Source organism: Phytophthora infestans, genomic scaffold, assembly GCF_000142945.1.
Source record: "Phytophthora infestans T30-4 supercont1.57 genomic scaffold, whole genome shotgun sequence".
NCBI classification, from domain to species: Eukaryota; Oomycota; class Peronosporomycetes; order Peronosporales; family Peronosporaceae; genus Phytophthora; species Phytophthora infestans.
In genome coordinates, this window is record NW_003303702.1 from 278,775 (window position 1) to 303,274 (window position 24,500).

Consider the following 24,500-nt stretch of genomic DNA (forward strand, 5'->3'; position numbering starts at 1 on the left):
GGCCACGCTATCATTGGGGCTGAGCGGGGCGACCAGGTCCCTTTCGAGGAACCTCGCCAACGAGCTCGATGATGTTGCGGGACCGGAACCGGCCTACGAAGATTATGGCGATGGGACCGAGGGTTCTAAACCTTCAGTGGCGAGTGCAAAGCATTCAGCACTGCTGAAGGCACCTCGCCCACCTATCAACGGTGATACACCAGCCGCCAAGCGCGTTTTCGACCGCGTACAAGCGCTGATGCAGAATGATGAGTGGGTGCAGCTGTTCAAGACCATCCCCAAGAGAAAGGCCGACTGGCCTGCGCTTGCGCAGGAACTTCAATACCCAGTCAACTCGGTGTCGACTAGCCAAGTTGCCGAGGATTCAGTCTCGCTACTGTTGTCGCTGGGCTTTGAAAATGAGACATACCCATCGACGATGTCGCTCCAAGATTGGAGTCTACATGAAGCCGGAGCTGCTCTCCAGAAATGGAAGAAGAAGCTTCGGAAGGCGTTTGGCGCTGTTGGCATCAACGCTGGAAAGCAGCCTGCGAGTCGAACGATCGTTCAAGATGAAGATCCGTTCACGATTCCACTGCCGCCGACACCCCAACGACTCGTTCGTACTCCTCCGACCAAGCGTGGAGCTGAGCGTGGTGCTTTTGGCACTACCGAAGCCTCACCGTACTTTCAAGACTCGCACATGGTTACGCCACGTTCGGAGAGCCGTATGCAACGCATTTACGCAAGTAACGAGAGTTTGTTCGGTCGCCGAGGCGGTGCGCGAGCCCCCAAAGGTGGTGCCGGACGTCGTCAAGTCGACAGCGATGGTTCGTCAAGTGACGATGACATTTTGGTGCGTACATTCGACGAGGAAGATCCGCAAGTCGAGTTGATGCGGCAGATGAATGAGTTGGCGACGCTGAACGACGTGGACCCAACACCGAGGATTGAAATGGCTTCGCACCGACCGCTGGATCGCATCACGCCGTTCTCAGGCTCTCGCAACAAGAGCGAGAACTGTATGCAGTGGCTCCGTGGGTTCGTCTATGAAATGACTGGAACCCACACAGATGCCGATAAATGGTGCATTCCATTTGAGCTAAGTCTCCGGGACGGAGCCATTCATTGGTTCCGTCAACTTCCGAAGAAGACGAAGCGCAAGTGGAAGCTGTTGAGCGATGCGTTCATCCGCTACTACTGCTCGCAGTTCACGCAGACGGCACTGTCGCGTTACTACTCCGCCAAGCGGGAACGTAATGAACATCTGTGCGACTACATAAACAGGCTGAATGGCTACGCTCGGACCGCCCGTCTACACTTTGAGAAGAGTGGTCGCGACGCGAAATCACACGTACAGCAATTCCTGGCAACATGCGACGATGACAAGCTAGCGGAGAGTCTCTACCACGCTCGAGTCGCCGACATTCACGAGCTCGAAGAGATCATCGAAGATGTTCTCAAGGGCAAGGAGAGAATGACCAAGCGTGACAGTGAGTACCGATACTCTAAGAGTCGTGATACGCGACGCGACGATGGGTACGCCCGCAACAACCGGCGTGATGACCGTCGCCGCGATGACAACCGCAACAAACCAAGAGTGACACTCATTGAAGCTACGGTGGACGACCTACTAGCTGAATTAGAAGGTCGTGAAGCTGCTCAAGGAGGCAACGAGTATTCAAACGAAGATCCGAACGCTTACGACAATGTCCAAGATGAGTACAACGACTTTCAGCCCGATAATACGGATGGCGATTTCTCATTGGATGAAAACGACCGATACCTCGCTGCTGCTAACGAAAACGAGCGCCGTGCAGCTGCTGAAGGCACCTACGCACGTTCGGACAACCGTCAACCGCGTGGAAACACGCCTGATCGCGAGAATGGCTTCAATCAAGATCGCCGAAGTAGTGACCGTGGGTTCAATCAGGACCAACGCGGTCGACGTGACTTCAACCGCGACAACCGACGCCCACAGTACGGACCATGCGCGGTGTGCGGTGGCATGAGTCACACCGCCCACTACTGTAACAAGCGATGCAAGTTCTGCAAGCAGCTCCACGATGCTGGACAATGCGAACTTTTCCGCAACTTCCAAGACCTTGCCAAATTCGTGCGCACTAAAGGCACGAAGGAGGAACTCCCGCCAGAGCTCAAGGCCGTCGTTCAAGAACGTCATTTAAACTAGGCAGCCCGCCAACTACAACTGGGTTGGTCCCTATCGGACTGCCACAGTTAACCGAGCCTTCAATGGAAGCAGAGTGTATCTTTGCTTTCATGGGGCAGAGTGAATGGCCTGATAATTACGTAACAAGTGTGAACGCGACGTAAAATGAAAAGGAGAGGAGTAGAATCCTCGGTGGAGGTGTTAAAGAAATAGTGGAGTGTGCTGATGCTGATGAGGGCACCAGCGAGGGTTCGCTCGGCTTGGTTTCGAGTGCAGCGCGAGACGAGCCCAAGGGTCACTCCAAGATGATGAAGTTGAACCCTGGCGAGAGACAGGGGTGGTGGTCGGCCAAGAAATTCGACCGACGGATCAGAATGAGAGCTCTGGTGCAAGGCGCTGTGAATGACCAGCGAACGAGGATCCTCCTCGACACAGGAGCAAACGTTAGTGTGATCACTGACGCCTTTGCCAAGAAGTTGCGACTCCGAGATGTACCTGATCACGGACGCCGCATTGACATTCAAGGAATCAACGAAGGCAAGGTGTCTACGACGCGACGAGCGTGCGTCAAGATTACGCTTGGATGGGAGATGGTGTACGAATTCAAGATGTGGGTCATGGCGCATAGTGCAGGCGTCGACGTGGTACTCGGGACCGACTTTATGATCCCAGCAGGGGTCCGGTTGGACCTGTTCCACGGCGCGGCGCAATTACCGCACGAAGTCCAAATCCCGCTGATAAAGACCAAGAACATGATCGACAGCGAAGAATACGGCTCCCATGTTAACGCCGGGCCACCCGAGCGTTTGGACATTCAAGCGCACGAGTGGCGAGAATATCGACTAGCGAAGGGTCAAGTCGGGCTGGAAGAACACGTACTGTGGGTTCGTCGAACGAACAAGCTAATCCCGTCAGTGACGAGGTTTCGACGTGGACGGCCTCAGAGCATTCGACTGACCAACGTGTCTGATCGAACTGTGTACCTACCAGCACACGACTCGATCGCAATGTGGATTCCAGATGGGGATTTGCCACGAGGTGACGGCTATGTGCGTCTGGAGTCCAAGAAGTACCAAGACTGGCAAGTATTGGCCTACGAAGGTTGTAGAGACCGCGAGCTCTTTCAGCGTGAATGTGAAATCTACGAACAATGGCTTGCAACTCAGCCTTCGGCAGTTGATCGACCGAACTATCCAGAACCCAGTGGGGTGCTAGCACGACCTCTAGAAGACTCGCTATTGGATTCCAGTGATCGTCTGACATGTGCAGAGCGCTGGGCACTGATCCTGGAAGAACGTGAACGAGTGGAAGTCTGTCTGGCGTCTGGGGTGACAGCCGGGGATTCGGCCGACGGTCAGCCTTCCGCAGAACCTTTGGACACGTACACGACAACCCATGGCGGAGGCAATAACGCGAACGAAGCCTCGGTAGTGCGTACACACGAACTACTGAGGCCGGTAAACGTGGTACATACGCCAACGAGTGTTAGTGTCCAGTCAGGGGTGACCACGGAAGCGAGAAGCAACGGCACTGGATTGAATGGAGTCACCCGTTTTAACGAAGCTGTCCCGGCCTTGTGTGTCACCAAGTCTGCGAACGGGCCATCGGTGGTTGATCCAGAGGATACAGGCATCGCGCAGAAGGTGTTGAGTACGGCACCGAGTATTCATTGCAAGATTGGTGCGGATTCCGAAATGTCAAGACAGCGGCAGAACGAGGAGCGGAACAAAAGTCAACAACCCAATATGTCGGCGGCCCACGCATTCAATATTGCGAGCGACGACTCGGCAGATGGCCCAGAGATGGGAAACCAGGATGGGAAGAAGATGGACCAAGTACCGACTGTTGAAATCAAAGCGGATGCCAATGTTGAGTCAAGGGAAGAATCCGTAGCGGCGTTGGACGGAACATACATCTCGGTTGCTCGAGTGTTAACAACCGAGGGAAATGAAGCAACGGAGGATACGAGAAATGATTTCTACGAACACCCAGCTAACAACATTGGCTTGGACGACTACGCGAAGGAGCTGGCATTCCTGCCGGATCTGACCGAAGAGATCAACACGACAATTGACTACACTGCGCCTAATGTTGCTGATCCTGAGCTGTCGACTGAACGCCGAGAGCGTCTAGTCGCGACGCTAAAGAACCACGAGCACATTATGATTGCTAGTGGTAACGCACTGCCGCCGCCAGCCTACGGAGCGGTATGCGATATCGACACACAGGGGCACGCCCCAATTAAACAGCGCGCCCGGCGCGTGCCGCTACGATTTCTCAGCAAACTGTACGAGTTGCTGCGCGCTTTGTTGCGAGCAGGACGGATCGTCTTTTCAGACAGTCCATGGGCATCGCCGATCGTGATTGTGATGAAAAAGAACGGGCTGGACATCCGGCTCTGCATTGATTACAAGATGGTGAATGCTATCACCGCGATCATGGAGTATGCAATGCCGCTAGTCGACGACCTGTTAACAGATCTCGAGCGCTACCTATGGTTCTGCTCGCTGGATGCAGCAAGCGGCTTCTGGGCGGTCATGATGACCTTACGAGCGCGTAAAGTGTCGGCGTTCGTCTGCGCACTCGGACATTTCGAGTGGTTACGCATGCCCTTCGGGTTAAAGAACGCGCCGATGATCTATCAGCGTATGATTGACAACGCACTCTGGGGGTTCGTTCAACCTAAAGGAGGTTGGTTTGAATGCTCAGAGAGGATGCGTTTAGCTGAAGAACAGGCCAAGGAACGTCATGGGCCAAGCGCCGAGGGTTCGTTTCAAACGAAGTTCGCGGCAGACCGCGAAGCACCGGTAGAGACCGACCCTGTACTACAACTCGTCAACAGCCCCGTCGCTGACATGTTTACGAACGGGGAGCCAGACGAATCATCGCTGGTACCTGTATTTGGTCGACGGTCGTTTGTGGATGACATTTGCTTCGGTGGCGAGGATTTCGACAGCTGCCTGGCGACGCTGGACCGATTGCTAGCAAGATTTGCACAGTGTCGGATCAGCATTAGCTTCACCAAGAGCATCTTTTGCCAACCCAAGGTGGACTTTCTGTCGCATAAAATTTCGCCAGAAGGTATCAGAGCTGACCCCAAGAAGCTTGCGGCCATCACCGAGCTTTCGTATCCAACGAGCAAGAAGGGCATGCAGTCGTTTGTTGGAGCGGTTAATTACTACAGCCGCTTCATTCAAGACTTCGCGGTCTACGGTGCGACGCTGTACCAGCTCAAGGATGAAGACTTTGTCGTTGAAGGTGGCCTTTCTGTGGCACGTCATTCCTTCGAAAGATTGAAGACGAGTGTTTCACATTCACCCATCCTCAGGCACTTCGATCGGTCGAAAGAAGTTCACGTCATGCTCTTTGCGAATGAATGGGCGTTGAGCACTACGCTAATGCAAGAACATGAAGGCAAGTTACACCCCGTACGGTTCCTCGGTCGGGTGCTTAAGGAAGCCGAGATGAACTACCATCCTGCCGAGAAGGAAGTTTTGGCGTTACTTCTGCTGTTGAAGATCTGTTACGTCCAGCTGGCAGGAAAGACGCTACATGTCTATACACGATTCTCGACGTTAGAGTGGGTGCATAAGTCGAAGTCTCTCTTCGGACGCGCGGTCCAGTTCGCAGTGCTGCTATCGCAGTGGCACCTTAAGGTGCAGCGCGTGAAGGAGAAGGATGTCGCCTTTGCGCAGCTACTGCAGTCAAGCATCACGAGCTTCGTTGACCTGGAGGACTCGCTCGCGCCGGTGGCGCCTCCAAACAAGGGCTCCCCGACTATTCGAATGGACCCCGCGTTGCTGTACGCCAGGCTTTCCCGTAATTACAGCGGATTCGTCATGTCTTTTGACGGATCAGCGAAGACAGAGAAGTACGGTGGCTACGGGAGTTGTTCATGGGTGCTGTGGAGCCTTCCTGAGTGGAAGGTAGTGATTGCTGCAAACGCTTACCTCTCGGCTACCACGGTGAATGAAGCAGAGTATACAGGTATGATAAACGGTGTCAAGGCTGCTATTGCGCACGGTGCCGAGGATTTAGTCATCGTTGGGGACTCAAGGCTCGCGATTCAACAATCACTAGGGGTGATCGCATGCAGGAAGGAAACTTTGCTAGCGCTGCTGAATACTCACAAGGAACTCCCGGCCAAGCTTCGATCAGTTAAATATCTTCACGTTGTACGAGAATACAACGCGGCCGCGGATTCGTTAGCCACTGAAGCGCTGGAATCAAAGGTCAGTCGGGTAATCTTGGCTGAAACTCGCAAGTCGGAATTGGCATCGCTGAACCGCATCCAGGAGATGATCTACGAGCCGGATGAAGACTCGGTAGATGTTTCGTCACGAGGAGCAGAGCGTCAAGTACATGTACTGTCAGGCAGCGAGTCTTCAAAGTGGAAAACTTTCGAAAATTTCGTGGTTGATTACAGCTCACCAAAGTGCGATTATGGTAATACAGCAGTGATGACTCAGCGACAGACGAAAGCCAAGAAACGCGTCAGGTTTGCAGATGAACACTCGGAGGATGTCTCAAAAGCTCAAGAAGAGCATGAAGAACGACGAGAGACGTCCACCGAAGATTCATTCGGCGAAGATTTGCCAGACCATCCTCACAAGACTGTACCAGCGGCTTTTCCCGATGCGGAAGATGTTGACCCAGTAGCGATACAGCGGGAACGACGCAGACGGATACTGGTGGCACAAGACGAGGAGCAGAAGTGGTTTAACATCAAGAAGGTGCTTCAGGGCCAAGCACAAGAGCTGAGTTACAAAGAAGCTCGAAATGCCTGGAAATACGCTGACCGGTTCGTGTTATCAGAAGACGGCGTGCTTCACTATCTTGGATTGAATCGTCGGTACGACCACGGTTGGCAAGAGGAGACCAAGCTGCGGCTTGTGGTACCGACAACGATGATTCAAGAGGTCTTGCAGAACTGTCACGACTCGCTGGAAGGAGGACATCAAGGTGTGGTGAGAACGTTCCATCGCGTTAAGTCCGATTATTATTGGATCGGCTTGTCCGCTGACGTGGAGAAGCATGTGAAGTCATGTCCAGATTGCAGCTCGAGTAAAAGCCGTCCACAGCTTCGTGGATACTCACCTGGCAACGTACTCGCCGAACGACCTTTCCAGATCGTCTCGATGGACTTCGTGATCCCACTACCGAAATCTCGCAGGGGCAACACGGCGTTGCTCCTATTTCAGTGCTCGTTCACGGGATTCGTTATTGCCAAGGCTATGTCAGATACGACTGCACTGAGTGTTGCCCAAGTGTTCGAAGAATGTGTGTACCGACGATTCGGAGCCCCATCATTAATAAGGTACGACCGCGACCCACGCTTCATGAGCGAGGTTTTCCAAGCATTTGCAGAGATGATGCAGTCAAGATCACGAGCGACTTTGAGCTATCGGCCACAGGCTAATGGACAGCAGGAACGCTCGGTGAAGTCGGTGATGGGATCCGTACGGGTGTACGCGGAAGACCCTCTACAGCAAGATTGGGACGAAATCGCGGAGAAGCTGGTATTTGCTATTAATACTTCTCAAGACACTACGAGGAAGGAGACGCCGTTCTACCTCGTTCACGGTTGGGATGCTCAGTCGACGCTGCGGGCAATGTCGTCATCACTCAAACGAGGACTCGGCAAGCAGTCTGACGCACTGGCGTGGCGGCGCGAGATCAATCGACAACATGAGGTCGCCCTCACTATGGCCAAAGATTTTCAGGCTGTAGAAAAGGAGCGAAGGGCTAAAAAGCATAATGAGGCCCTGAGTCGACTGGAAAGCTGCTGTACCTCAACCAAGTGGAAACGAACACTCGGCGAACCCTCCAGAAGCTTCGGAAGAGATGGAAGATCCGGCAAGAGCTCCACCGAGATCTCTTTTTGAGATTGGGAGCCGGGCGTGGCTGTACATGGAACGCGTCAAACCGGGCTTGACGAAGAAATTAGCTCACCGATGGCATGGACCTTTTCGGATCAAGCGCAAGGTGGAAGAGTTTGCGTACGAGCTGGAACTGCCTGACCGAAGTGGGTATCGCTTCTACCCAGTAGTGCATGTGTCGAGACTCAAGGCTGTCAACGAGTTCAACAGTCGACCGAACACTCGGTTGGTACTAGACGCGACTAATGAAGCAAGACTCGACTTCGATGAGGAACTGTTGCCTGAGGACAGCTGGGAACCAGATCAAGTTGCCGGTGAATATGAAGTCGAGGCCATCCTCGACGACAGAACGCCACTGACGACGAGCACGGAGCGTGCTGTACGCGAGTTCAAAGTCAAGTGGGTGGGCTATGAAGATTCAACTTGGGAACCATCATCCAACTTGTCATGTGGAGGTCTGCTGTACGACTATTTGCGAGCCAAGAAGAGCGAGAATCGGCTGCAGATGGCGCAAGTGGCGGACGAAGACTAGCGTGACTGGATCACGTGTGAACTGTTCACAGGGCGATGCAGCCTGTGGTAACAGACGAAAAACGTTACTGCAACAACAAATTGTATATGCATTTGAAGAACAACATGAACATGATTACGCTGTGGAAGTGGATTAAGAATAAGAAAACATGAATGCCGACCGGGGAGCGACCACTGAAAACGAAGTCACGCGGGATACCTCAACAGTTAGCTGAGATGCTGGAGAACGTCGTGGAACGTGCGGCGAGGACGTCATCGAAACCAACAGCAGTCTCGAGGCGACGTTGAGCGTGGACATCGCCGTGGAGAGGAGGCGCAACGCTGAGCTGCACTTGGTGACGAGCCATTGCAGTCAAGTACGGAATTATCGAGGTCATCTTGTAATCGACCGATGCCTCCGTACTTTCAGCCAGCATGGCGCGCAGCGAATCCTCGGTGAGTGGTGGTGGACCACCAGCAGGCGCAGGAGGGGCAGCAGGAGCCATCTCCGCGGATTCAGCGACGACGGGGAGTGCTGCAGGAGCTACCAGAGGAAGTGAAGAGTCCGGGGCAGCAGGCGCTGGAGGGCCGGTTGATGACGCTGCTGTCGGAGGAAGTGCAGCAGACTGAGGGGCGTTCGAACCCTCGGTCTTGCCCTCCTGAGAAACAAGTCGAGTAATGCGAGGTGATGAGCAAGGTACCGATGATTCAGGAGAAGGATGGGCTTACGTACCTCCAGCTGCTCACGTTCGCGACGTCTACGAGGATTGAGACGCTGAAAAGCGTCGGACACGGCTCGATTCAGACGCTTGGACATACGGTGGCGTGATGGTGAATTGAAGAATGAAGAAATGTCACAACGGGCACCAGTACCGTGGCTTCCATTGCGACAGGGGCAGTTGTGGTGTAGTGATTTCTCCGTAGTTGCGGATTATCACCCGTCGACAAAGACGTGACACCGCCCAAGATGTTCAAGCGACGAACCCTCGGTCAGGTGATGTACGGAGACGCCAAGGTGCAAGGGACTCGACGGCGTCACTCTCGAGCTTTCAACAAAGTACCGGATACGGTCATATGTCACTGAATCCAGGCTGTCCTTATTATTAATAATGGACTGGCCGATTCGCATTCAGCGGACCATCTACGGTACGAGCCCTCAGTGGCGGTTGGGATGAGTTCGCGGAAGACTCAGCGACCCTTGGAAGGTGCGTTCACCGTCTGGGACAGGGCGCGGACCGTTAAAGATACTCATGCGACGGTGCAGACGACGCTTGGCATGCAAGAAGATCCATAACGGATCATTGTTTACTTGATATTTGTATACTTGATTAGGACTTCTTATTAGGAATAGACCCGAAAGGGTAAGCTTAAATACAGAACAGAATTTCCACCCAAGCACACAGAGCGACGTCCGGCTTCAAGGTAAGCGTCAGGTCAAGCTTGTTTGAGTGTGTTATGCCTGTCGGTGAACTCGAAGCTCTGTAGCGAGGGTTCATCCGGCAAGGCCAAGAGACTTTGTGTATTGGCCGATTATTATCGGGAGGTTTTACGTGACGGCTTATTGTTGCCTATTTGCACGACTGGGAGTGCTTGAATTGCCTCCCTTTTATTTCTTCCAGCCGAGTGTTGAACACTCGGTGATCTCGTAAAAGGCTTACCCGTGCCTGGTACCCTTCCGCTGTTGGGACCACGAGGATTCAAAACACCTGCTAGCTTTGCTCGTGCTAGTAGCGTGTTCTTATTTTACTGGTTGGCCTATATAAGTAGTTTACAAGGTCCAGTTTGTCCCGGTGCAAGGGCAGAACTGGGGTCTTCAGGTCCGCCCGAACGATCGTTTACTATCCTAGTAGACGTATTGTTGTCGGAACGTCCTAACTACATCTGTAGCTAGAGTTCACGTGGGATTTCCAACACCACACGATGCCATTTCAATCCTCGGTGTCGGGTCCACGTCGTTCAGCTTCGCCAACTCATTCATCTGACGCATCGACTCGACTTGCGGATCTTCCTCGTCGAATGTATGCACCAAAATGTCATCGTCACTTGATGAACCATCGCTGTCGACTTGACGACGTCCGGCACCACCTTTGGGAGCTCGCGGACCACCTCGGCGACCGAACGAACCCTCGTTGCCAGCGTAAACACGCTGCATACGGCTCTCCGAACGTGGCGTAAACATGTGCGAGTCTTGAAAGTACGGTGAAGCTTCGGTAGTGCCAAAGGCACCACGCTCAGCTCCACGCTTGGTCGGAGGAGTACGAACGAGTCGTTGGGGTGTCGGCAGCAGTGGAATCGTGGATGGATCTTCATCTTGAACGATCGTTAGACTCACAGGCTGCTTTCCAGCGTTGATGCCAACAGCGCCAAACGCCTTCCGAAGCTTCTTCTTCCATTTCTGGAGAGCAGCTCCGGCTTCATGTGGACTCCAATCTTGGAGCGACATCGTCGATGGGTATGTCTCATTTTCAAAGCCCAGCGACAACAGTAGCGAGACTGAATCCTCGGCAACTTGGCTAGTCGACACCGAGTTGACTGGGTATTGAAGTTCCTGCGCAAGCGCAGGCCAGTCGGCCTTGTTCTTGGGGATGGTCTTGAACAGCTGCACCCACTCATCATTCTGCATCAGCGCTTGTACGCGGTCGAAAACGCGCTTGGCGGCTGTTGTATCACCGTTGATAGGTGGGCGAGATGCCTTCAGCAGTGCTGAATGCTTTGCACTCGCCACTGAAGGTTTAGAACCCTCGGTCCCATCGCCATAATCTTCGTAGGCCGGTTCCGGTCCCGCAACATCATCGAGCTCGTTGGCGAGGTTCCTCGAAAGGGACCTGGTCGCCCCGCTCAGCCCCGATGATAGCGTGGCCGTATCCGGCGTCGCTGCGCCTGGCTCTGGAGCCGGCGTCTTGTCTTCGTAATCTTCATAATCGTGGGCGTCAGGACCGCTGTCCGCTTCGTCGTCGAAGCTCACTGAAAGCTCGGTGGCGGCTGCAAAGCGCCCAGCCGGGCTTGAACTCTCGCTGCGAGCCCCGTCAGACTTAGCAGGCGTAACTGGTACCGTCGGTTGTCCTTTCGCCATATTTCTTGTCTTTTTCTTGTTCTTCTTCGCTTGGTAGCTCGTAAACTGGAAGGCCATACAAACAGTTCACAATGGTCACAATCTGTTCCCGGGTCGCGGCACCAGTTGTGGTGTTGAAATTCCCACGTGAACTCTAGCTACAAATGTAGTTAGGACGTTCCGACAACAATACGTCTGCTAGGATAGCAAACGATCGCTCGGGCGGACCTGAAGACCCCAGTTCTGCCCTTGCACCGGGACAGACTGGACCTTGTGAATACTTATATAGGCCAACCAGTAAAATAAGAACACGCTACTAGCACGAGCAAAGCTAGCAGGTGTTTTGAATCCTCGTGGTCCCAACAGCGGAAGGGTACCAGGCACGGGTAAGCCTTTTACGAGGTCACCGAGTGCTCAACACTCGGCTGGAAGAATAAAAAGAAGGCAATTCAAGCACTCCCAGTCGTGCAAATAGGCAACAATAAGCCGTCACGTAAAACCTCCCGATAGTAATCGGCCAATACACAAAGTCTCTTGGCCTTGCCGGATGAACCCTCGCTACAGAGCTTCGAGTTCACCGACAGGCATAACACACACTCAAAACAAGCTTGACCAGACGCTTACCTTGAAGCCGGACGTCGCTCTGTGTGCTTGAGTGGAAATTCTGTTCTGTATTTAAGCTTACCCGTTCGGGTCTATTCCTAATAAGAAGTCCTAATCAAGTATACAAATATCAAGTGAGCAACGATCCGTTATGGATCTTCTTGCACGCCAAGCGTCGTCTGCACCGTCGCATGAGTATCTTTAACGGTCCGCGTCCTGTCCCAGACGGTGAACGTGGTCGCTGAGTCTTCCGCGAACTCATCCCAACCGCCACCGAGGGTTCGTACCGTAGATGGTCCGCTGAATGCGAATCGGCCAGTTCATTATTTATAATAAGGACAGCCTGGATTCAGTGACATATGACCGTATCCGGTACTTTGTTGAAAGCTCGAGAGTGACGCCGTCGAGTCCCTTGCACCTTGGCGTCTCCGTACATCACCTGACCGAGGGTTCGTCGCTTGAACATCTTGGGCGGTGTCACGTCTTTGTCGACGGGTGATAATCCGCAACTACGGAGAAATCACTACACCACATCAGCCAGGAGATCAAGTACTACTACGTCGTGATGCTGGCGTACAAAGCAAGATGCAGCCTCTCTTCGACGGACCTTTTGAAGTAATCGCTGTTCAAGAACACGGGGCGCTTACCCTTGACAAGGGTCCATACCTTGAGAAGGTAAACGTTCGTCGTGTGCGACCCTGCAAGACCAAGCGTGGAGGAGACTGTGAGCAGCCGCAGTAAGATGCTCCCCATCGCACCTGCAGCACAGAACGCACGTGCTACTCAGAAGAAGACGTGCTGCTCTCCGAGACCAGCAGGTGCGCCATGTTGACCAGCCTTCCAGTGGAAGAAGGCAACTACACATGCTTGACGTTGAAGTAGGATTAGATAGCTAGCACTACGAGCGCCTAGGACAGCAGGACTAGTTAGCAGAGCGAGTAGCAAAGCTGTAAGCATCTAATTCGAGCTCAGTTGTGGTTTCACCATCAAGAACACAAATCGACGGTCAACCACGTGACAACTAGTAAGGCTATGAGCGAATGCAACCGCGGAGGCTAGCAGATTGACATCGAAACCTCAGTTGTTCTGCTGAAGCGCCCACTGCAGACGGCTAAAAATACTGCCAAGATGCGCAGCATGCCTCGCAATGGCGAATATATACGCTCGTGCAGGGTTGGCGCATATTTTTTGCGTGCTGCTATCGTTTTTTGTCTGTGGTTCGCGCTAGTTTGATCGATTTGCTACAAACTGGAAATGTTCGTGCTGCTCCATAATCTTTGCTAAGACAGTAGCTTGTGCAATTTATTGCGACCTGCTGACCAATCGCATTTAAGTACAGCACCAAAAATGGCGGCAACTTTAAATTTTGTAAAAGCCTTTACAAGGCCTCATTAGAGAGCCTTAGTGCCGGCCGGGTAACATGCATGGAAATGAATTGGACGGCGCTCTGATCTCTTCGTGCCAGCATACTTAGCTGAGTTGGCGCATATTTTTTGCGTGCTGCTATCGTTTTTTGTCTGTGGTTCGCGCTAGTTTGATCGATTTGCTACAAACTGGAAATGTTCGTGCTGCTCCATAATCTTTGCTAAGACAGTAGCTTGTGCAATTTATTGCGACCTGCTGACCAATCGCATTTAAGTACAGCACCAAAAATGGCGGCAACTTTAAATTTTGTAAAAGCCTTTACAAGGCCTCATTAGAGAGCCTTAGTGCCGGCCGGGTAACATGCATGGAAATGAATTGGACGGCGCTCTGATCTCTTCGTGCCAGCATACTTAGCTGAGTCGGCCTAATGTTTGTTTGACCCCTTGCCACGCCACGGCGCACTGTCGCTGAAGATCGGGATGAAATTGTTGATGGCGTCGCGTTGGTTTTGTACGATGCACTCGCAGATCCACACGAGGTTGCGCACTTCCTGCTCTTTCAGCTTCACGTACGCGTAGAAGCACGCTATGGCAAATACAACACATTCCGTGAGCTCATTAGTACGGACACACAATGCAAAAATCTTGGTACCAAAGTGCATTTGGCTCTGGAAAGCCAGCTCCGCCATCTGGACGTCACGTTCGTAAAACGCGTCGTCAATGGACTTGCTGTCTACACCCTCACCCTGGTGGACCTCCCAGATTTTGCGGTATACTGGGAATGAGTCCAGAGCCGCTCCAAGTGACGATTCGTCACCCGCCTCCGCCAGAAGCGCTGTCGCGTCGGGGTACAGCGAGCCGATGGACGGATACAGCGGCTTGCGATCCGAAATGCGCATCGCCGGCTAGACAAAGTATCGCAGCACATACCACAACGCGGTCTCAACTTAGTAAACCTTCATTGAGAAAGCAAAATTACAGTAGCAACCATACCTCATTCAACGGAGTGCCGAACGAGTTCAACGTAATGTTAATGGCGATGCGATCGGCGCGCGCCGTGAGAATTTCTCCCATGATGGTCGCCGTGTCGCCTCCAATCTCCTACAAAAATATAATATCTTTTCAATGCATGCTTACATACAAAGCCAAGCGCAGTATGATCCAGCAAACAGCCCACCTGACAGAAGTCGTAGAAATCCTCGAGCCACAGCTTCAGCATACTGTTCTTGATGAGCTCCATCTGCACCTCTTCCAGGACATTACGTACGTCCGACGTGCCTTCCATGCGATCACCTCCAGCGCTTTCCTCCAGGAACTGGCTGAAATACGTTCCTAAACAATAATGATAGCAACACGGTCAGTTACAGAGTTTGATATGCAGTTCTAGACGGATATATTACACACCGATGGGAGTGTCAATCAGCACAGTCTCGTACAAGTCCGAGTAGCCCTTGGCGTTCGGCTCAAAGGTGCAGATACTGCGCATAATGGACTCATCGAATTTCCCAAGTGGGTGTAGCTAATAGTAGGACAACAACAGCAAGAGTCAAGCGACATTAGACAAAGCAGCCAAACCACTAAGAGGACAATTCCCCCGTACCTGTCCGATAAGCTCGTTCACGTCGCGTCCGTTGAGCGTTCCCTTGAGGAGAAGGATCACGTTGTCGATCATGTACTCGTATCTGTACATAAAATAATAACCCTTTAACACACATGCACACCTACCCGTCTACAGCAACTCCTGTTAAAATATCACGCACGTGATGAAGTCGAGAAACTCGCCCAGAGGCTCCATCGCCTGCGCGCGAAGGAAGTTGAATTCCTCCACAAGCTTGTTAGACGTGCCGGTCTGGATCAGACCAGGCGAGATGGAGCTCGATGACTGAAGCGATAGCACAGAGCAGTCAGAGATCACAATTTCCCATTTTCTCTCTACTCGGCCATACCTCGTCCGCTAGAAACTGGTCGTAGTCCGTCTCTTGAAGGTTCAGCTTCACATCTGGAACGCAATACAAGGGATCAGCAAGGCGAAGAGGGTGAGCGCGTCCATTTCACTATACCTTCGAGGCTCTCGCACTGTGTGAGGTGGTGGTAGTCCACGTCGTCCAGGAAACCGGAGCGGAAACCACGCACCAGTCCCTCCACGTAGCCGTGCTGGATGTTGAAGGTCGAGATGTCTCCTGCTGCTGCCACCATCGTCTTGTTCTGCGTCTGCTCACGATACGGTACCGGTACGCCCTAAAAAAATCTTCTCGAAACGAGAATAATGTATTTTTGACCAATTACAACGCATCGCTGTCTTAGCCACACGTAGCCCAATTGGTCATGTTGCTGCGCGGATCTCTCTTGGCACGGCGCGGCTTCGCGACTGCTGCACCTTCACGTGCATGGGAGCCTATTGAGGCCAAATGGCAGAAGCGCTGGGCGCAGCAGGAGCTGTGTTCGCCTTCACCCAATAAGAAGAAGCCGTATTACTGCCTCTCCATGTTCCCGTACCCGTCGGGCCAGCTGCACATCGGCCACGTACGTGTCTACACCATCAGTGACTGTATGGCACGTTTTAAGCGTATGCAAGGATACGACGTGCTTCACCCCATGGGATGGGACGCCTTTGGGCTGCCGGCTGAGAACGCGGCTATCGAGCGTGGGATCTCGCCGGCCGACTGGACTGAAGCCAACATTGCACAGGCGAAGAAGCAGCTCAAGGCGCTGGGTATCCGCTTTGACTGGGAACGCGAGGTCACCACATGTGCACCTGACTACTACAAGTGGACGCAGTGGATCTTCCTGCAGATGTTCAACAAGGGACTTGCCTACCGCAAAGAGGCACTCGTGAACTGGGACCCCGTGGACAAGACGGTGCTCGCCAACGAGCAGGTGGATGCCGAAGGCAGGTCCTGGCGCTCCGGCGCTATCGTTGAGCAGCGCTCACTTAACCAGTGGTTCTTGCGCATCACCGAGTACGGAAACCGACTACTGGATGACCTGAACAAGGTACGGCGTTGAATATCGTGCAGACTTGAGTAAGCTAACCGACGTGATGCAATTTGAACAGCTGAACAAGTGGCCGGATGCCGTTAAGCGCATGCAGACTTCGTGGATTGGTCGATCAGAGGGCTCACAGGTCGAGTTTCGGGTCGCGTTAAACGCAGATGCGAAGGTGATCCCATTGACAGTCTTCACCACGCGCGTTGACACTATCTTCGGTGTGAGTTTTGTCTCAATGGCTCCTGACAGCATTGAGGTGGACAGTATTATTTCTCATGTACCAGAGGCACAGCGCACTGCTGTCGATGAATACGTCGCCAAGGTACGAGCCATGAGCAAAGATGGCAGAAGCAAAGGTGATACGACGGCTGGCGTGTTTACGGGACTTTATGCGCGCCACCCGCTTACGGGTCGTCATGTACCGATTTACTTGGCCGAGTATGTACTGGCCCATTACGGCACCGGTGTTGTCATGGGAGTTCCTGCGCACGATAGCCGAGATCTGGCCTTCGCGCGCCACCACAACCTCGAAGTGCGCTCCGTGGTTGAAAGTTGCAACGAAGTAGACTCCAACGAAGACGAAGTGTTTACCGACCATGGAGTGCTGCGCGACAGTGGCGAGTTTTCTGGAATGACTTCGCAGGAGGCGGCTGCAGCGATTAACGCTCGCCTTGAAGACGAATATATTGGTCGTGCCACGACTCAGTTCCGTCTGCGTGATTGGCTTGTGTCCCGTCAGCGCTACTGGGGTACACCTGTGCCGATCGTCCACTGTCCGTCGTGTGGGCCGGTTGGCGTTCCTACTGAACAGCTACCAGTGGAACTTCCGCCTGTGGGCGAGGATGTGGCTGACGACCTGCGTGGCAAGGGAAGTAGCGACTCTCCTCTCGCCCGTATCGCTGGATGGAGGCACTGCAAGTGCCCGAGCTGTGGTGGCGAAGCCGAGCGCGACACCGACACACTCGACACGTTTGTGGACAGCTCATGGTACTACATGCGCTACTGCGATGCTCGTAACGACGCAGCTGTATTTAATCCCGAGCAGGCACAGACATGGCTGAAGCGCGCGGGTGTGGATCTTTATATTGGCGGCATCGAACACGCAATCTTACACTTGCTGTACTCGCGTTTTGTGACCAAGTTCATGTTTGACCAAGGCTTGCTGGCCACGGATGAGCCCTTCGCACAGCTCCTAGCTCAGGGAATGGTGCTCGGTCGCACCCACAAGTCTCCGGGTTCGTTGCGACCACTGGCACCGCGCGAATACGAAGAGCTGACGGAGGATGGCCGCAGGGTTATTGTTGAAAAAAAGACTGGATTGCCTGTTGTGACGCAATGGGAAAAGATGTCCAAATCGAAGTACAATGGTGTCGATCCTGAGCAAATTCGTGCCCGCCACGGTGCCGATGTGACGCGTCTCGCGGTGCTTTTTAAGGCCCCCCCTACTCACGAGCTAGAGTGGGATGAGGCAGACCTCGCAGGTCAATCGCGCTGGCTTGCTCGCATTTGGACGCTGCTGGATGGTGCGTTGGCTAATCGGCGTCAGGATGTGAATGCTCCTGTTGATGAAGAGGACGAGAACGAGCTTCGACATGAACTGCATGGGACGATCAAGCGTGTGACCGAGGCACTGAACGACTTCCATTCGTTCAACGTTGCTATCGCAGAACTGATGAAGCTGTCGAACCTGCTTGGCGAGCGTCGCACGCAGCTTCAGGATTCTGCCGCTTATGAGGAAGCTCTATCGGCGTTAGTCCAGATGTTGGCGCCTTTGGCTCCCCACACTGCTGCTGAAATGTTTCAGGCTCTGCACGACGGAGGTGAAGCAGTTGATGTGCATGCTTACACATGGCCAACCTACGACCCAGCAATGCTAGACCGTGCTCAAGTAAAGGTAGTGCTTCAAGTGCAAGGTAAGCCACGCGATACTATTCTCGTAGACCCTGCTCTGCTGGAGGCTCAGGATTCGGATGGCGTGTTGGCTCTGGCTATGGTCTCTCCTGCGGTTCAACGCCATTTGCAGGGTCGCGACGTATGTAAAGCCATCCTCGTTTCGCCCAAGAAGCAAGGTGCTCATGGGCTGCTAAACATTGTAGCAAAATAGTAACGCCCTGTGAGCTGCTATACGTGCTGGATCAGGGGACGCAGTGTATTCACGAATGGGCAATCGTGCATACAAGGACTTAGGCACCAAGGGTGGTGTATCCGATTGGGTGATATTATTATCTTATTGCAATGGGTTGTTAGTAGTACTATGGAATGTGTAGCATTGTAATTAATAAACAGGCAGATGTAGGACGGCTGTGGAAGCTTCTAGAAGCTTCCATCCGTCTGAGCTGCGGGGGCGGCACTTTTTCTTTTGGCGCGCTCTCCCCCAAAGCTCCCCTGACTTCGATAAACTGGTAGCACTTGTTGGTCCCAGCAACCTGACAACAAAGAGCCCATGCCGACGAACGCGCAGCTTCAAGCCGAGATCGACCGGCTGAAACAAGCGATGGCGGAACGCACACGAGTGCCCAGCAACCTGCCCAAGTTCACCGGCAAGAGGGGGGAAGACGTGCGCACATGGCTGTTCCAGGTCGAGAACGCCTGCCGCATTAACGGAATCGCAATCGACGACACGAACCGACGAATACCAGGAATCACCGGGTCGGCGATGGAGAAACCGGCTTCGGGGTGGTTCCTGCACTGGGCTTCGACGACGCGAATGGAAAAGCACACGTGGGGGATTTTCCTGCTCCAACACTTCGAGGCGTCGAACTACCAGTCAGTGCTACGAGATAAGCTCCAGCGTCTGAAGCAGACAGAGGATATCGAGACGTACAACGGTAAATACTCAGCCCTCATCTTTCGAATCGAAGGCATGAGCGTGCTTGACCAAGTCCTGTTCTACGCAAACGGTCTCAAGCCTCGCACGCGAAGCTACGTGAAGTCCATGGCGTTACTCAGTGTCTCAGGCTCGAGAATCCTGAGACACTGAGTAACGCCATGGACTTAGCTGTCAAGTTTGAGGTGACTCACTTTGTGGAGGACGCTAGTGAGCGCAAGGTTCGTCATGAGAAGACGAAGACCTCTAATGAGCAACCTCAAGACAGCAAGAAAACGTTCAAAGGAAAACCATTCCGAGGAAAGGGACGGTTTAAACCGAGCTCGAATTTGAAGAGCAAGGAGACTCGTACCTGCCACTTCTGCAACAAACCTCGCCACATCAAAGCCAACTGCTTTGCGTGGAAGAAGGAGCAAGGGAAGCAGGGAAACGAGAAGCCACGACAGTGAAAGACGGTCCTGTCGTGGAAGAGAAAGTAACCGGAGCAGTTAAGTTTGATAATGTCAGCCTTAATGTTCTGCGTGAAAGCCCTCTAGTCTACAAGTCACGTCCACTGTTCGCCGTCGGCGGTGATATCAGTGTGGCTGGCAAGATGAAGAAAACATCGAATATGCTTCTAGACTGTGGTGCAACCACGATCTACGTGTCAAAGCGGTGGGTAGAAGAACACCAGCTGAAGACAACGAAGCTCAGCGACAAGAACATTCGAGTCAAGCTAGGAGACAATCCGATTGTGGAGGCCCAGCTAGAGGTGCTACCTCTACGTATCTTTGTCGCCGGAATAGACGAGGCGTATGAAGCGTCGCAGTTGTCTACGCGATACCTGAAGAATTTGACTGCATCCTTGAAATACCTTTTTTCGAGGACATGCTACCACAGATCGACTGGAGACGTCGGCGAATCGAAGGAACAATAGAGAGAACTTTGCGCTGGGAACGAGCGGGTGAAACCTGTGGGCCAATCGAGGAAGGCGGACCGGTGATTGCCTCCGGGCTTCGGAGATCTGTCGGGGCGAAAGGCCTGTCGGCGAAAAGACCCGATTCCTGTCGAGGTGCCGCGCTGGAAACGGGTGTGAAGTCCGCGGTCAATCCCGTTCCCGACTCAGAGCAGAGTGAGATCCCACGAGTTGCTTGCGAGCGACTGGAAGACGCGTCAGCTGGCAAGGGTTCAGCAGACGAAGACGAGAGGAAGTCGTCAAGACGCGACGGTACTGCTGCTGGGAGCAGCGATACCAGAGGAAGAGATTCCGTCGTGGAAAAGATGTTCACGGTGGGAATCACAGATGAAGCTGGTATACAGATCAAGTTCATCACGAGAAAGAAACTGAGAAAGTTCCTGAGAATCAAGACCAAGTCTATCGAAGAACCAGACTTCATGTTGGTTCTGACGAACGACATGATCAAAAACGTCGCTCGATCCTTGGAGCGGCGAGACCAACCCGACAATGTCGGAACTGCAAAAGCTCAACTTTATCTGGAAACAGACTGGCAAAGTTTCCAGGCAAATCCTGCCTTTGACTTGCTGACAAAGTACAAGGACACGGTGTTCCAACCTGAACTCCCTGAAGGTCTTCCGGAGAAGCGTGAAATCGAGCACAGGATCGACGTGAAAGATCCCAACCTTGCGATGTACCGGCAACAGTGGCGACAGTCACCTGAGCAACAACGTGAGATCGTGCTCTGGGTTATAGACATGGTGAAGAAGAAACTTATCCGACCAAGCATCAGCCCACACGCGGCGCCGACCTTCTGCGTCCGGAAACCAGTTGGGTGGCGGATCGTTCACGATTATCGGTATTTGAACTCTAATACGATACGGCAGATAATACCGATGACAAGGAAAGATTACATACTGAACGCCATGGCCGGAGGGTACTGGTTTTCAACGATGGACTTGATGTCCGCGTGTTATCAAGTTCGTATGCGTGTCGAAGATATCAAGTTCACAGCGTTCCAGGCGCCCAACGGACTCTGGGAGTACCTGGTACTGCCAATGGGAGTCTGCAACGCGCCAGCGACGATGCATCGATTGACGTCGAAACTCTTTCGCGATCTGGAGAACACGAAGGCGTTCTACGACGACATCTACATCTTCACGAAGACACAGAAGATTGAAGATCACTTGGAGGCTCTCCGCAAAACATTGGACATCTCGCGAGACAACAAGTTATACGCGAAGCTGTCCAAGTGCGTCTTCTGTGCCGACAAGATTCTATGCCTTGGAGATTTTGTTGGGAGAAACGGCGTGCGGATGGATCCAGATAAGGTGCAGACCATCAAGGACTGGCCAATTCCAAGAACACAAGAGGATCTTCACAGCTTCCTCGACTTAACTGGATACGTCCAACGATCTGCCCAGACTACGCGAAACTGACAGCAAGTATGTTTACTTTGCTCAAGAAGAAGTCCAAGCGCAATGCGAAGATTCGTTTTGACGAAGAGCAGTCGAAGAACTTCAAGGAGCTATAGAAACGGCTGTTCAATCCACCAGTGTTGCACTTGCCCGATTTCAATCAGCCTATGCATTTGCGTACGGCTAGCAAGTTTGCAGTCGGGGGAGTCCTGCTCCAGGTTGTCGATGGTGCTGAGCTACCCATTGCTTACACCAGTAGAAAGATGAAATCTGCGGAACTCAATTACCCGACGCAGCAGCAAAAACTTCTGGCAATTGTTCACGCGCTGGCAGCTTTCCGTATTTACTGCTTGGACAAGCCACCAATCGTGGAAACGGATCACAAGAGTCTTGAAGGTCTCGTTACTCAAAAGATGGCAAGCCGTCGTCTCGCGCGCTGGTACGATATCCTCGCGGAGTTTCAGCCAACGTTCTCAATACCTTCCAGGTGCGAAGAACGGAATTGCAGACGCGCTTAGCCGAAGACCAGACTTGCAACCGGAGACGAAGTACTTTCATGACTTGAGTGTGACCAGCTTCAATGATGCGTCCTTCAGTTTAGCAGTCAGTGAGGTGACCACTGACAGCGAGTTGATAGCCAAGATCAAAAAGGCGTACAAGAGAGATCGAGAAGCAAAAGCGATTTTTACAGCAATCCAGCGGCGTGCAGATAGCCAGCAGGTGAAAGCCAGGCGACAACAGAAGAAACAATATCGCTGCTATTCGGAAGAAAACGGTTTGCTGTGGCACCAGACTCCATCCGACGATGGTCCATGTATCGTAGTGCCCAAACGATATGAAGTTGAGGCAGGTGGTCATCAGTGAGTGTCACGACTCCAACTACGGGGGACATCCGGGATCGGAGCGGACGTACCTGACACTGGCTAGGAGGTGGTACTGGACCAAGATGTTGAAGTCAATCCAATCGTACATTGCCGACTGTGAGCCTTGTAGACGGAACAAACCGATGGTAACGAAGCCACCGGGACTGCTGGAACCATTACGTGTTCCCGACGAACGGTGGAGATCGATTTCGATGGACTCCATCACTGACTTGCCACGAACGAAACGAGAAGTAGATTCCATCTGGGTCGTCGTCGACCGACTGACAAAGCGATGTCACTTTGTACCTACTACGAAGAAGGTAGACGCCGAAGGCGTTGCCCGGCTCTTCATCGACCATATCTGGAAACTTCATGGAGTGCCAATAAGCATCGTGTCCGACAGAGACAGGAAGTTCGTTTCGACGTGGTGGCAGCACGTCTTCAAATCAATCGGAACAACGCTCAAGATGACAGTAGCACATCGAGCTCAAGGAGACGGCCAGACGGAGCGTGAACAGGACACTTGAGGAATATTTGCGGTGCTTCGTGGGCCCTGTTCAAGACGACTGGGATATCCATCTTGCCAATGCTGAGTTCGCAGTGAACTCAACCGTGAACAGTAGTATCAAGATGGCGCCTTTCGAAGCTGATCTCGGATACGTCCCACTAAACCCGCTTCAACTTGCGGCGGAGAATCGTGGCAAGGTCCCCACAAGTCGACGTGCTGCTGAGTTCAACGAGCGACAAGCAGCTCTTCTTCGGCGGTGTCAGGAAGCACTGGCGGAAGCGCAAGAGCGAATGCGCGATGTGTACGACCGAAACCGGGTGGAGCAAGTCTTCGAAGCTGGCGACCGAGTGTACTTGAGTACGGAACACTTAGATCGGAAACATACAGGGTTACCCAAGTCAAGCAAGCTTGGTCCAAAGTGGATAGGTCCCTATACGGTGGTGAAGAGGATCCATAATCACGCGTACGAGCTCAACATCCAAGCCGGAAACAAACTTCATCCAGTCTTCAACACCGGATCTTTGAAGCCTTAGAAGGACACCACTCGGATGTCAAGGCCCCATGATGTCGTTCTAGCCGATGGTACAGTTGGACAACTCATCCAAAGGCTTCTCGGTAAACGAACTCACAAGCAACGGACCCAATTTCTTGTGGAATGGGTGGGTGAGGAGAAACCCACTTTGGAGCCGGTCGAGAATCTCTCACAGGTTCCGGATCTCATTGGAGACTTCGAAGAATCCAGGAGAAGGAAACGGCGAAGAAGATGAGCGACAAAGGCAGGAGTGAAGGGGACCCGAGAGCCTAAATGTATTCCCACATTACATTCCCTACAACTTCTGCTGCTTCTTCTCGCGGCGAGCTTTCTTTCGATTTGGCCTGGACTTTCGTTTCCCGCGGCGGCAACGATACCCTGGATTCAGCTTCATCAATCCCGTCCATTTGACCTTGTCGAGATACGCCAAGTTGTCAAAGGTTCCGGGGTCACCGGCAGTTCAACGCCATCCAGTACGGAAACAGCAGTGTCTGGACCGAGGAGGATGGTGGACGCGCCGCGTGCGGACCGTACGAGCCGCCCTCCTCTGTTTCTTCATCGGAGCTGCCGAAGAGCGGACCACAATGCAGTTCCTTCAAGCGGTTTTAAATTGACACGCCAGACACGTCTGACGCCACCGAAGCATCGTCCAGAGGTGATAATGGCGCGGCGTGCAGCGCAGGCGGCGGAGAAACTGAGGACGGAGCAGAAGCGGGCGAGGCCGCTGAAGACATAATAGGAGACGGAGGCGACGGCGGCGACGGTAACTGCGGCGACGGTAGCTGCGGCGACGATGGAGGTGACGGTAGCGGTCGTGACGGTGGTAGCGACGGTGAAGCGGGCTGCGCTGTAGCCTGACGGTTTGTGGCCGTT

At 53.1% G+C, this 24,500-nt stretch overlaps 2 protein-coding genes across 2 annotated transcripts; one reads left to right on the plus strand and one right to left on the minus strand.

Annotated features, from left to right (window-relative positions):
* Positions 1 to 13,982: 13,982 nt before the first annotated feature.
* On the minus strand, positions 13,983 to 15,753 carry PITG_17747 (H - or Na -translocating F-type, V-type and A-type ATPase (F-ATPase) Superfamily; the record flags this gene model as incomplete). Its single annotated transcript, XM_002896557.1, has 9 exons — positions 13,983 to 14,143; positions 14,210 to 14,462; positions 14,551 to 14,658; positions 14,735 to 14,889; positions 14,962 to 15,076; positions 15,158 to 15,239; positions 15,318 to 15,439; positions 15,504 to 15,556; positions 15,618 to 15,753. 9 exons carry the CDS (start codon positions 15,751 to 15,753, stop codon positions 13,983 to 13,985), a joined length of 1,185 nt encoding a protein of 394 aa, XP_002896603.1.
* A 129-nt stretch (positions 15,754 to 15,882) lies between these two features.
* PITG_17748 (leucyl-tRNA synthetase, putative) lies at positions 15,883 to 18,649 on the plus strand (the record flags this gene model as incomplete). The annotated part of the gene is made up of 3 exons (XM_002896558.1): positions 15,883 to 16,551; positions 16,613 to 18,068; positions 18,117 to 18,649. 3 exons carry the CDS (start codon positions 15,883 to 15,885, stop codon positions 18,647 to 18,649), a joined length of 2,658 nt encoding a protein of 885 aa, XP_002896604.1.
* Positions 18,650 to 24,500: the final 5,851 nt, after the last annotated feature.